Source organism: Hypanus sabinus, chromosome 1 (genome assembly GCF_030144855.1).
Source record: "Hypanus sabinus isolate sHypSab1 chromosome 1, sHypSab1.hap1, whole genome shotgun sequence".
In the NCBI taxonomy this organism is placed as follows: domain Eukaryota; kingdom Metazoa; phylum Chordata; class Chondrichthyes; order Myliobatiformes; family Dasyatidae; genus Hypanus; species Hypanus sabinus.
In genome coordinates, this window is record NC_082706.1 from 143,565,430 (window position 1) to 143,580,144 (window position 14,715).

Here is a 14,715-nt window from a genome sequence, read left to right on the forward strand (position 1 = left end):
TGGATGAGTGAAGTGTTGAAGATGTCCATGAAGAATATATGTAAATAGAGGGTTAAAGCAAGGGTCTTTGGTCAGATTACAACTGGAACACTGTGCACATTGCTGGTTGGCTCCCTGCTGAAAGCAGGTGATTCCACTAGGGAGGAGATTCACAAAGATGCTGGTTTGGAAGGAACCTTTCAGCTAAAAGGGAAGGTTGAAAAGACTGGGTTTGTCTGGTACTCTTACAATATTTGTAAAGTACCTAGATGATCCTTTGAATCACCAGTAAGTCCACAGACCAAGTGCTGACAAATGGGATAATGATATCTGGGTACTTGATGTTCGGCATGGATACCAGAGCAGAAATATTGGACCAGAGTAAAATTTACTGCAATTCCTTTTCACATTTACCTGATCCCTGTTTACATCCAGATGCATTCATTTTTAAAGAAGCCCCATCCAAATATTAACAATAATAGTGTGTCCAGAAGACAATGCTTAAGAAATAGCAAAACTGTTGGAAATCTTAAACACAGGATGAGGCTTTCCTTTTCAAGACATCAGAGATAGCCTCCTTCTTCAAAGAACAGGGTTTCCTTTCTTTCACCATTGATGCTGCCCTCACCTGCATCTCCTCCATTTCCCGGACATCTGCACTCACCCCATCTTCCCACTGGTTAGAGCTCCTCCTGTCCTTACCTACCACCCCGAGCCTCCGCATCCAGCATGCCATTCTCTGCGATGTTTGCCATCTCCAAAGGGATCCCACCACCAAACAGATGTTTACTTCCTCTCCCCTCCCCCCCAACTCTCTGCTTTCTGAAGGGATTTTTCCGTCTGTGATTCCCTTGTTCACCTCCAGTAATCTCTCTCCCAGCAGCCAATTGCTATACCTTCCCACTCACCTCTATTCAGTGCCCAAGGCAGTCCTTCCAGGTGAGGCAATACTTCACCTGTGAGTCAGCTGGGGTCACCTATTGTGCATGGTGTTCCTACTCTACACCGGTGCGACCCATTGTAAATTGGGAGGTGGGTGGGGTACCGCTTTGTCAAATAACTGTGCTCCATCCACCTAAAGCGAAACATCTCAGTGACCCATCATTTTAATTCCCACTCCCATTCCATCGTGTTGGTCCATGGCCGCCTCTTATACCATGATGAGGCCATCCTCAGGGTGGAGGGGCAAGACCTCATATTCTGTTTGGGTAGCCTTTAACCTGACGGCATGAATATCAATTTCTCCTACTGATTTAAAAAAAATTCCATCCTCCTTCCCTCTTTTTCTATTCCCCCCTCTGGCCTTTTACCTTTTCTCCTGCCTATTACCTCCCCGGGCCGATTCACCTCCCCTTTCTCCTATAGTCCATTCTCCTCTCCTATCAGATTCCTTCATCTGCAGCCCTTTACCTTTCCCAACTACCCAGCAACACCTATCACCTTCCAGCTAGCCTCCTTCCCCTTCCCCCACTTTTTTATTCTGGTATCTTCCCGCTTCCTTTCCAGTCCTGATGAAGGGTCTCAGCCCAAAACGCCAACTATTTATTCATTTCCATAGATGCTGCCTGATCTGCTGCGTTCCTCCAGCATTTTGTGTGTGTTGGCAATCTCCTTAGCTGCAAAATGTGTAATTTAATCTTCTTCATGTAATGAATGATGTCATTTAACCCCACACTGTGAATATTATTTTACTTCATGGAAAATTAAACAACTACTCCTGTGGATAAACAAGGCAAGGAGAAACAATGCACGGGAGTCCACAGACCCACACGTCTTTACAAGTTGAAAGGTGTTGACAGGAATTAATAAATGGAAATGCCTCGCTCAATTAACTCTTTCCCTGCCACAGTCTGTTGTATCTAGTAGCACTAAGATAAACAGGTAAGATATGAGTAACACAAAGTACTGCAGTTCAACCCAGAGAAGTGTGATGTGATACACGCAGGTGGAGTTCATCTATAGATCCATCAAAATTGCCACACAAGTTGATAGTGTGGTTAAGAAGATGTATGGTGTGTTGGCCTTCATTGTCGGGGGATTGTGTTCAAGAGCCGTGAGATAATGTTGCAGCTCTATAAAACTCTGGTTAGACCACACTTGGAGTATGGTGTTCAGTTCTGGCCACCTCATTATAGGAAAAATGTGGAAGCTTTAGAGAGGGAGCAGAGGATATTTACCAGGACGCTGCCTGGATTAGAGAGCATGTCCTATGAGGAAAGGTTTAGTGAGCTAGGGCTTTTCTCTTTGGAGCAAAGGAGGATGACAGAAGTGACTTGACAGAGGTGTACAAAATGATAAAAGGCACTGATGGAGTGGACAGCCAGAGACATTTTCCCAGGGTGGAAATACGAAAGGTGGTGAATCTGTGGAGGCCAAGTCATTGGGTAGAATCAAAAACAGAGGTTGATGGGCTAATGGGGGCATTAAAGGTTACAGGAAGAAGGCAGGACAATGGGGTTGAGAGGGATAATCAGCCATAATTGAATGGCAGAGCAGACTTAATGGCCTAATTCTGCTCCTGTGTCTTATCATCTTATGGAGAGAGCATAACTTTAAGCATAACACCATGCACAGCATGGTGAATTCATGGAATGCACTGCCAGAGATGGAGGTGGAGGCAGATATATCAGGGTTATTTAATAGACTCTCAGACAGGCACATGGATGAAAGTATTATGGAGGGCTATGTGGAGCGAAAGATTAGATTCATTTTAAATGCTAAAAGGTCAGCACAACACTGTGGGCTGAAAGGCCTGTACTGTGCTGAACTGTTCCATGTTCACTGGAGGAATGATCAATGGAGGGAAATATTTTGTGATGAGATCCTTTATCTCTCTGCTAGCCTCCCCAGATGCTGCTTGACCCAGTGAGTTTCTGCAGCATGTTGTGTTTTGCTCCAGATCCGGTGTCTGCGACCTCTTGCGTCTCCAGTGAGATAGTAGAGCCCATCCTGACACAGTATTCACCAAAGGTTTGGCTGCCTGTGCTGAATATAAATTGTAATTACTCACTGTAGTAAGGTCCAGGTGTTGGGACCATGGTAACCGGACGGGGTGTGATGTAAAATGGACCCCCTGAAAGAACAAAGGTTCATCATTGATTAGGTTAACATAGAATACACAAAATGATAAGGACAGGAATTGGCCACCGAATCCCCAGGACCGGCACCCTGTTCATTATGACTGGCTGATTTGCTTCTCACTTCAACATACAGCCCTCACTCAATTCCCCATCTTTCCATACACACAGTCTAAGTGTCTGGCAAAAGAACTCTGTGAGGAGTGTTTGTTGTTCAGAGAGAGGGGAGGGAGGACGTATCATTGTCAGAGGAAAAGAGGATAGGGGTGCCTCAGGAGTGAAAGGTCCCCATGAAATTCGCAAAGCCCCTTGCACCTTATTGTTTGCCTGCACAGCACTCTCTCTGTAACCGTAACACCATTCCCCATGCTCTTGTTTTCTATTTGAGGTCCTGCCACCTAAGCCCAAGAGATTATTTTTATTTAGAGTTACAGCACGATAACAGGCCCTTCTGGACCAACGAGCACATCTCACCCAATTACACCCATGTGATCAATAACCCATACATCTTTGGAATGTGGGGAAAACTGCAGCACCCAGAGGAACCAATGCAGTCACTGGAAAAATGTACAAACTCCTCACAAGCAGTGGCAGAATTGAATCTGGGTCACTGGCTCCGTTAACAGCATTAGGTTAACTGCTATGCTACCGTATCACCTCATTTATACCTTTTGTAGCCCTTATATACAGAACAACCTGTGTAGATGGCACCCAAACAAAAGCTTTTTACTGTATCTTGGTATATGTGATATCGTGAATATGTGATATTCACTAGAATGATTCTGGGAATGAGAGGGTTAACATACGAGGAACATTTGACCGCTCTTGGACTGTACTCCTTGGAATTTCGAAGAATGAGGGGGGATCTCATAGAAATATTTTGAATGTTGAAAGGCATGGACAGAGTGGATGTGGCAAAGTTGTTTCTCATGGTGGGGGAGTCAAGTACGAGAGGACATGACTTGAGAATTGCAGGGCGCCCATTCAGAACAGAGATGCGAAAAAAAATTTTTAGCCAGAGGGTGGTGAATCTGTGGAATTTGTTGCCATGGACGGCAGTGGAGGCTAAGTCATTGGGTGTATTTAAGGCAGAGGTTGATAGGTATCTGAGTAGTCAGGGCATCAAAGGTTATGGTGAAAAGGCGGGGGAATGGGACTAAAGGGGAGATTGGATCAGCACATGATGAAATGGCAGAGCAGACTTGATGGGCCAAATGGCCGACTTCTGCTCCTTTGTCTTATGGTCTATGGTCTAATAACTATTAATTGTCAGTCATGAAAGACAGCCACTAGTAAATCCAGAAGCTCCTTTACTAAAAATGGGCTGGAATGTTGAACTCACTCCCACCAGGAATGATACAGGGGAAGAGCATAAAGTGTACATATTTAGGTTAAACATCTTTGAGGAGAAAGCACAGTAGAGGCAGTAGAGCAGGGAAGGGTTAGGTCGAATATTAACTCCAACATGGCTGTATGCCCCTCCCACCACACTGCCTGCTTCCACAGCTTGTCCTGGATTTCAGTTAGTACTTGGCCACGCACAGAGGTCCAAGACCAAATGGACACTGATCACCAGCGTGCCCATCTCCAGTTGTGTGTCTGGTCCCACCTTTGTGGCACTGGAGGCGGGCACGGATTACCTGCATGACCCTGCATACCCCGGAGAGCGGCTGATATAAGAACCACCAGATCTCGTCCATGTTAACACTAGCCCTGGTTCTGAGGAAGGAGACAAAGGAAGGAACACCTCAGAGTCATTTTTCTTGGGAATTTATAATTGGTTTATTATTATAACATGTAATAAGATAGAGTGAAGAGATTTTGTTTGTGTGCCATCCATGCAGATCACTTCATTACAACAGCGCATTGAGGAAATACAAGGTAAACAATAGCAGAATGCAGAGCAAAGTGCTACAATTACAGACAAAGTGCAGTGCAGGCAGACAATATCAGGTAAGGCCATAAGAAGGTAGAGTGCAAGATCAAGAGTCCATCTTATCATTCAATGGTCCTATGAGAGTGGGATGGAAGTTGCTGAGCCTGGTGGTACATGCTTTCAAGCTTTGGTATCTTTTTCCCGATGGGAGGGAGGAAAAGAGAGAACGTCCAGAGTGGGTGGGGTCTTTGATTATTTGGGCTGCTTTCCCAAGGCAGCGAGATGTAGACAAAGTCCACGGAGGGAAGGCTGATTTCCTTGATGTGCTGCGCTGTGTCCAAAAATCTATCATTTCTTGCGGTTACGTGCACAGCAGTTGCCATACCAAGCTGTGATGTATCCCAGAGATGCGCATGCTGGCAGGTTAATTGCCTGCGGTAAGTTGCCCCTGGCGTGTAGCCGAGTGGGAGAAATGGGATGAATGGGGATTGGTGTTTGCGAGTCAGGGAGAAGAGGATGGGCCAAAGGGCCTGCTTCGGTGCTGCATGGGTCTGTCACACAGCATGGAGGAAGGTGCCATACGTACGAATGCACTGGGGGAAGTTGTAGTGTCCTGGCGCACAGCGGCTGCACTCCGGCCCGCTGAACCGTGGTTGGCACCGACAGACCCCCGTGGTCTCATCACAACCCTCAGCAAATTCCGGGTTACACCTGCAGGCTGAAGAGCAGAAGATACCATGTTCAGGATTGATCTGTTTTAGAGTCATAGTCACAGTTCAGCAGTAATATTCCATCTGCCTGGCTCAACCACTTCCTCCGGCAGCTCTGTGTGAAAAGGTTGCCCCTTACGGCCCTTTTAAATCTTTCTCCGCTCACCCTATACCTATGTCCCCCAGTTTTGGACTCCCCTACCCTTGGGAAAAGACTGCCTACTTTATCTACACCTCTCATAAGGTTGTTATAGCCAGGGGTGGTAATGGGGATAAGCTCCCACTACCTATTAAATGCTCCCAAAGGTGTCCACCTCAAATAGCCTCCGACAGCCAAGTCCAGCTTCAGGCCTTCACATGTGCCTTAGCTACTACGCCCAGCAGAACCGTTTCTACTGACAGGAGAAGGGGCAAAGGCGGGTTACTGGTGCCTTAAAACCAGTCTCTTCAGTCAGATGGGCCTTGTCAGACGTGATTAGCAGCTCGTCTAGGAGAAGGAAAACTGATCTCAAGCTTCCGCTGACTTGCAGCTATACCCACTCATGGAGAAAGGTTTGGGAGAAAAGCCCAAGAGAAAATCAGGAGCTGGGGTCAGTCCTATATTGAGTTCAATGCCGACTGGCAACTCCTACGACATCTCTGGTACCAAACAGAATCAGTCTCTGTCATTCCTTTGGGTTCATCAGATGCATGGAGAGGGGGAGCTTGCCACATGGGCAACAGTTTGCTCTCCATATCGTGCTGCCCAGGCCTGCATATCCAGACAGCTAGGACCCAATATCCATGGTCAACTCTGACTGACGGAGGCCTCAGCTGACCACAACCATAATTTTCAACGCCTCTATACAATCATCCCACATTCCCCAACAGGCTATTTTAGATTTGTAATAAGGAAGCATTAATCAGAGATTTTGTGGTAAAATATTCCCCTAGGAGGTGGTGACCACACTTTGGAGACACCAGAGACTGCAGATGCTGGAATGTGCAGCAAATAACAAAATGCTGATGGAACTAAGCAGATAAAGTAGCATCTGTGGAGGGAGAAGAATTAAGTACTGGCCATCTCCCCCCTCCGATCCAGCCTGAGACAAGGTCTTGACCTTGCATTCCTTTCCCCCCACACACACAAACAAACAGAAGCTGCTCAATTTACTGAATTCTTCCAGAAAATTGTTTCTGCTCATGACCAGATGCAGTTTGAGGGTGAACCCTACTGATCCACAACCACTGTCCTCAAATTAAATAAGGATGTTTATAATGTTGGAGGTGGAGTCTAAGGTAGACTAGAAAAATAAACAAAGAGATAGGTCAGTGGAGAACTGAGACAGGTATTCAAACAGCTGATCCGTAATAGTGCAAATTTATCTCAGTTATAAACAGGGATAGATGTTTTGGAAATCAAAGAACTGAGAGTGTGGAGAAATATAGAAACATAGAAAACCTACAGCACAATTCAGGCCCTTTGGCTCACAAAGTTGTGCCGAACATGTCCTTACCTTAGAAATTACTGAGGGTTACCCATAGCCCTCTATTTTTCTAAGCTCCATGTACCTATCCAGAAGTCTCTTAAAAGACCCCATCGTATCTGCCTCCACCAGTGTCGCGGGCAACTCATTCCACACACTCAACTCTCTGCAGAAAAAACCTACCCCTGACATCTCCTCTGTACCTACTTCCAAGCACCTTAAAACTGTAACCTCTCATGCTAGCCATTTCAGCCCTGGGAAAAAGCCCCTGACTATCCAAACAATCAATGCCTCTCATCATCTTATACACCTCTATCAGGTCACCTCTCATCCTCCATCGCTCCAAGGAGAAAAGGCTGAGTTCACTCAACCTATTCTCATAAGGCATGTTCCCCAATCCAGGCAACATCCTTGTAAATCTCCTCTGATCCCTTTCTATGGTTTCCTGTAGTGAAGCGACCAGAACTGAGCACAGTACTTCAAGTGGACTCTGACCAGGGTCCTATATAGTTGCAACATTATCTCTCAGCTCATAAACTCAATCCCACGATTGGTGAAGGCCAACGCACCAAATGCCTTCTTAACCACAAAGTCAACCTGCGCAGCAGCTTTGAGTGTCCTATGGACTTGGACCACAAGATCCCTCTGATCCTCCACACTGCCAAGAATCTTACCATGAATACTATATTCTACCATCATATTTGAGCTACCAAAATGAACCACCTCACACTTATCTGTGTTGAACTCCATCTGCCACTTCTCAGCTTACTTTTGCATTCTATCAATATCCCACTGTAACCTCTGACAGCGCTCCACTCTATCCACTACACCTCCAACCTTTGTGGCATCAGCAAATTTACTAATGCGTCCCTCCACTTCCTCATCCAGGTCATTGATAAAAATCATGAAGAGAAGGGCCCCAGAGCAGGTCCCTGAGGCACACCACTGGTCACTGACCTCCATGCAGAATATGACCCGTCTACAACCACTCTTTACCTTCTGTGATCAAGCCAGTTCTGAATCCACAAAGCAATGTCCCCTTGGATCCCATGCCTCCTTACTTTCTCAATAAGTCTTGCATGCGGTACCTTATCCCATCCTCTCCACATCCACTCTATCAAGGGCACACTCTTATTCCTATTTTCTATGTCCTTGTGCTCTGGAGTAACTAGTGGGGTTGGCACATTACTCCCTCTGGTACCCCACCTTACCTCCTTCCCTTTATTCTATGGTCCACCAGTCTCTCTCCATCTTCTTCAAACCTTTATCTCGTCCACTTATCAGCCTTTATATCATTGCCCCTCTCCCCTCCCTCATCTGCCTATTACCCCCTCACCTGGATCTACCCATCACCTCTCAGTTCTTGCTCCCCTGCTTCTCCCCCACCCTTCTGTGCTGGTTTATCCCCTCTCTCTTTCCAATCCTGGTGAATGGTCTATGCCCATCCATTTCTCTCTACAGGTGCTGCCTGATCCACTGAGTTCCTCCAATGCCTTTTGGTGTTGCCCCACATCCCGACATCTGCAGTCTCGTATCTGTAGATAACTGGGAATCTGGTGAGACTGGGCAGTGCCGGTTTTACTGCATGCTGGGATTGGGTTGCACTGGTTTTACTGGGAATCTGGTGAACCAGGCTGTGCTGGTTTTACTGGGATTGGGCAATGTGGATTTTGCTAGGATGTGGTGGTGCTGGTTTCACTGGGAGTCTGGTGGGATTGGGCCCTGCTGGTTTTATTTGCAAAGTATTGGGATCCAGAATTGTTGATTTTATTGGGAATCTGCTGGGTTTAGGCAGTGCTGGTTTTACTGGGAATATGGTGAGATTGGGCAGGGCTGACTTAACTGAGATGTGGTGGTTCTATTTTACTGGGGATGTGGGAGTAGGCAGTGCTGGTTTCACATCCCAGTTGGCTTAACTCTTAGTGGAAGTCAGCAGAGGCAATATCAGGCTAGGTACAACAACATCTTTTGGCCAGTTTCCTGAAGCTCCCACCTCCAGAGCCTGCTGTAGGTTGCCCACACTGTGCTGACATAGAGGGCACAGCACTGTATGTCCATGAGATGATGCTCACCTACACAGCCATCCGGTGCATCCTTGGGAACTCCTGCCCTCCGGTAATAAAATGGGGCACATCGCTCACAGTTTGTTCCAGTTGTGTGGTGCTGCACAGAGGATTGGAAACACAAGACCAACAATTAATGAAACTTCAGCTCCTGGAGGCTCCATCAAGCTGGTGAGATGTTAAAATACCGGGTCATTCAGGACACAACCATACCCTGAGGCTAACTAACATCTGCTTCTATCCAACTGGTCTGTTTCAGTTCTGGTTTTACCTGGATGTGCCGCACAAAGCAAGCGTTTATTTCCTATCCCTAAGGAGGTGCTGAGCTGCCTTCTTCAACCACTGCAGCCCTTCCAGTGAACATGCTTCCTCTGGTGTTGAGGAGGACTTCAATCTAGTGGTGATGAAAGAACAAGCAATGTGCTTTCAAATACGTGACTAGGAGAAGGAGCCTGTGGATGGTCGTTCCCTCAACTTGTCCTACCTCTGACAGAGCTGGTGGGTTTGGAAGGTCCTAAAGGTGCTGGTCAAGTGGCAATTGCACACTATAGCCACTGTGCACTGGTGGTGGAGGCAGAGAAGGAGTGTTTAGGATGCTGCTTTGTCAAGCATCCTGAAGATGTTTGTCCCTGCACTCAAGCAGTCAAGTGAGGGATGATCTATCACACCCCCGAATTGTGCCTTCATGATGGGAGAAACGCTTATGGATGCTGAGTACATGTACTAACTTTACCCAGGAAAGTGGGGAGTGTTCCATCACACCTGGACTTGAAGATGGTGGAAATGCAATGTGTTGGTTGTTGAATACATGGACTGATTCCAGTCAGTCACACTGCAGACTTGTATATCATGGAAAGGTAACAAGGTGTTTTTTGAATGCCTAGACTAACTCTGCCCAGGCAAATGGGGAGTATTCCATCACACCGGGACTTGTAGATAGTGGAAAGGTAATGTGGTGGATGTTGGGTGCATGGAATAACTCTGCCCAAATGACTGGGGAGTATTCCATCAATCTCTTGAATGGTGCCTTGAAGATTCTGGAAAAGCTTTGGGATGTCACAAGCTGAATATCCAAACTTATGATGTTTGGTCTTATAGCCTCAGTGTTTGTTTGACTGCTCCATTTCCACACTGGAAAGCGACAGATAAAACTTTTTCTTCTTTTGCCCCTTGTATGATAAATGCCTGTTAAAAACACTGGTAAAGATTGTTTAAATCAGCTCAGGAGGTTAAAGAAAGGCCAATTGCTCAATGCAGGTCAGCCAGTTTAGCACCATCTCACCACACTGGCAGGCTGTGTCACTGCACCCAGCTGAACAGGCCTCTGCTTCCACTCCAGTTAAACAGTCAGAACATTCAAGACATTTTTGCAGCCAGATCATAATATGTATGGATGCTACAAAAAGAGGTTTTATGGCCTGCTCCTGTTAATTATGAACGCAAATACAGAAAAACTCTGATAATGTGTGGAGATTATATGGAATGAGAGGAATTAGAGGCAGGTACAATAGTACCATTAAAGAAACATTGAACAGGTATATGGAGAGATGGGGCTTGGAGAATATGGACCAAATGCAAGAAATTGGGACTAGCTGTGTGGGCATTGTAGTCAGCCTGGACCAATGGATCAAGATCCATGTTGTAATGCCCTACAACTCTGACTCTGTGTGAGTAACATCCAGCAGTCAGAAAATTAGACAGTCCCATATCACATCTTCCACGTGGGTCAGATTATCAGAGGTTTACTGTGGTTAGATTGGCAGCCTTTGAGGCAATTGGAAATTGCCAGAAAAATTCATGGTGATGAAATGAGGAGCATCACATGCCACACTCCACACTCTCCTCACGTACCAGATCTGGGGCTGGTGGCTGAAAGGAGACACAAGAGTGTAGATGCTGGACTCTGGAGTAACACATCACCTGCTGGAGCAACTCAGGGAGTTGGGTAGCATCTAAGGGGGCAGAGGGATGATCAGGACTAAGAGGGAAGGTAGTTTTCATATCTTGCTGCCTACAGAAGCAGATCTCCCTAAGGCAACTGGTGTGTGTGTGTGTGTGTGTGTGTGTGTGTGTGTGTGTGTGTGTGTGTGTGTGTGTGTGTGTGTGTGTGTGTGTGTGTGTGTGTGTGCAATTTTACCTCTTTATACTAGCACTATTTTCTCTAATCTCTTTCCTCTGCTTTCTCAATCCTGATTGTAGGGAATCTTAAACCTCCACTGTCCCTCTGCCTTCACCAATGCCACCTGAGCTGCTGAGTTTCTCTAGCAATTTGCTGTCAGCTAGTGGACAGGTTTGTTCCCAGGTACCAGCCTGCCTCATACCTGGCAATTCAAGCAAACACCTCCACCTTCGTACTGCCCATGGATGTTCATACTCGCTCTCCTCTGGCTCACCACAGCATCGTAGTAACAATCCTTGGCATGTCCGTGGCAGTTACAAGCTGCAAAATGAGACACCAAATTATTTCAACACTCATCTCCCCAATAATTTGATTATACTAAAATAAATTGAAATTCTACAATTGTTGGGCTGACATTTTGGCCAGGTATGTGGATAGGATAGGGGGGGATACGAGCCAACTGCTGGCAATTGGTATGAGCTCAGATGGTTCAACCTATTATGTTGAAATGCCTGGTTCAATGCTGTACGACTCCCTGACTCCATGCCAGTGATACATATTTGGGGGAGATTTTAGAAATATGAGGGGCAAATCTATGCAGCTGGTAATTTCTAGGAGACATCAGCCTGTGGAGCATTGGAGAAGGAGATGGGCTGTTTATTGTTGCCCTATTACAATCTATTCTTCGTTGAAAACTTTCTGTTTTTAAGGACATAACAAATAGCACCAAGCTGCCTCTTTGGACTTTCTGATGTTCACTGTCTAATTGTCATTTGGTAAAAAACTCAATCAAGAGTTTCAGTAATGGATTCTAACAGAAAAAAAAGTCTGTTAAAAAAGGAGGAACTTTTCTCTCAAGGAGACATCGACAGGCAGCCAGATTATCCATGCCAAAATTATGTTCCAAACATCTCCGTTCAATCTACACTGCACAAAACAAAAAACAATATGTGGAGATGCGATTACTTGCGCGAATTCTGGGCACGAGTGTATAATGGGGCTGCCAATCAGAGGCCAGCAGTAACTCAACCAAAGATTTAATAAGAAAAATATGCTGTACATTATAGAGTGAAACATGCCATTATTTCAGACTCTGGTAGTACAGTTCAACACATCTCTGGGTTGAAGAGATTCAATCCTCAGCACACAACATCTAGATTGGCTGGTATTCAATGCGTTAGAGACATTAAGGCTCAGGAGTACATTGGTTAGGCACAGGAGTACATTCAGCCAAAGACTCATTCCACCGAGATGCAACACTGAGTGTCATAGGAAGTCATTCCTGCCTGTGGCCATCAAACTTTACAACTCCTCCCTCACAGTGTCAGATACCCTGAGCCACTGGTCCTGGACTAATTTCCACTTGGCATTATTTACTTATTATTAATTATTTATGGTCTTATATTGCTAAATTTCTACACTATTCTTGGTTGGTGTGACTGTAACGAAACCCAATTTCCCTCGGGATCAATAAAGTATGTCTGTCTATCTGTCAAAGAAACTCTTAGATAGGCACATAGATGAAAAAAAGTGGAGAGTTATGTAGGAGGGAAGGGTTAGATTGAGCTTAGAGCAGGTTCAAAGATTGGCACACCATCATGGACTGTTCCACTCTAGGCTCTATGTTCTACGACAGAAGTATCCCTCCATACCTTGTATGTCTATATACCCCTTAATCCAAACTGAACTTTCTAAACTATTCAACCTCTGCCAACCCCAGCTCAGACAGACTTCGGCTACAGTGTGGCAGCTAGTTGAGCTGCTACCTTATAGATCTAGAGACCCAGGTTTGATCTGATCCTCAGGTGCTGTCCGTGTGGAGTTTGCATGTTCTCTCTGCAACCTCCAAGTGCTCTAGTTTCCTCCCACATTCCAAAGATGTGCAGCTAGGGTTAACTTTGCTTTGCATGAAATCTATACAGATCATTGAGGTGGTACAAGGGAAAACAATAACAGAATGAAGAATATAGTAACAGAGAAAGTCCACTGGAGACAGACAGGGTTCAAGGACATTCGTAACAAGGTAGACTATGAGGTCAAGAGACCATCTTATTGTACTATCGAACAGTTCAAAAACAATGGCATAGAAGCTGTCCATGAGCCTGGTTTCAGGCTTTTCTATTTTCTACCCAATGTAAGGGGGGAAGAGAGAATGTTCAGGGTGGGTGGGGTCTTTAATTTGCTTTAAGAAGGCAGTGAGAAATGTAGACAGAGTCCATGAAGGGGAGGCTGGCTCCTAAGCTCTGTTCACAACTCTGTAGATTTGTGCCATCGTGGGCAAGCAGTTACCATATCAAGCAGTGACGCATCCACATAGGAGGCTTTCTTATTGTGCATCAATAAAAATCAGTAAGGGCCAAAGGAGACATGCCAAATTCCCAGACTCCTGAGGAAAAAGAGGCACTGGTGAGCTTTCTTAGCCATGTTGTCAATCTGGTTGGACCAGGACTGGCTATTGATGATATTCACTCCCAGGAGCCTAAGGTTCCCAACTCTCTTGTCCTCAGCACCACTGATGTAAGCTCAACCATCCTTCTTGTGTGACTCCATGACTCTAACGGTCTTACCCGGTAGTTCTAAAATTGCCACTGAGAGTTTAGCTGAGAATCGGGGTCCTGAAGTTAAAGGTCAATAACCCAAGGGTCATGAGAGGGGCTTCTGTGTGAAGGGACGGATCAGGGAGCTGAGCGCTGGTGGGGAAAGCCAGTACCTCTATCCCCTGCCGCTACTGACCATCTCCCTATAGCTGTGATGGAGAGCAGCTCACACTTAAGGTGTGAGTTGACTCCTGTTTGTATGCTGGCCACGTTACTACTCAGACATCTTAAGCAGACGAAGTGCAGTTAGCACAGGACAATCTCTGCAGGGTGTCTACTGCCTCAACTCCTGTATTACAGCAGTGACACGTTATAATGGTAACGGCGAGCAAGGCAACATCTGGAATGCTTTTATACAAACATTAATTCCTTTTTCTTTGGAATCTGCCATTGTCAATGGAAACAGTTCATGCTGGGACTAACCCCAGCTGTGTCTGAGGATACTGCTGGAATTAAGCCCAGCTTTGCTCGAGAATCCTGGCTCCACTGAGCCAACACAACTACACTGTCTGTGGTGATCCCAGGGAAGGGGATAACTACTTATTGGAGATTCAATCAGAAGAGCTGGGTGTGCACGGACATGGATTCACCAATACAGAAGTGACTAGGTAAGACGAGATACCTGTGAGATGTTCAAAAATTTCAGAGATATCCGTGAAGATAGGGAGAAAATGTTTCTAGGAGGAGGTGAGTAAACAGGGACACAGATTTATAGTGATCAAAAGAACCAGACTCTCACTGTCTTGGTAAAGTAGCCAACATAATCAAAAACCCCTCCCACCCCAGACATTCTCTCTTCACCCCTCTCCCATCAGGCAGAAGATACAA

The 14,715-nt window shown here is 45.8% G+C and overlaps 1 protein-coding gene across 1 annotated transcript in view; it reads right to left on the reverse strand.

Moving 5' to 3' along the window:
• LOC132404944 (laminin subunit alpha-3-like) overlaps positions 1-14,715 on the reverse strand; it is a 307,054-nt gene that overhangs the window by 211,401 nt on the left and 80,938 nt on the right. The window contains 4 exon segments of the mRNA XM_059989599.1: positions 2,990-3,052; positions 5,519-5,650; positions 9,181-9,271; positions 11,493-11,611. Coding sequence (XP_059845582.1) covers positions 2,990-3,052; positions 5,519-5,650; positions 9,181-9,271; positions 11,493-11,611 — 405 coding nt within the window.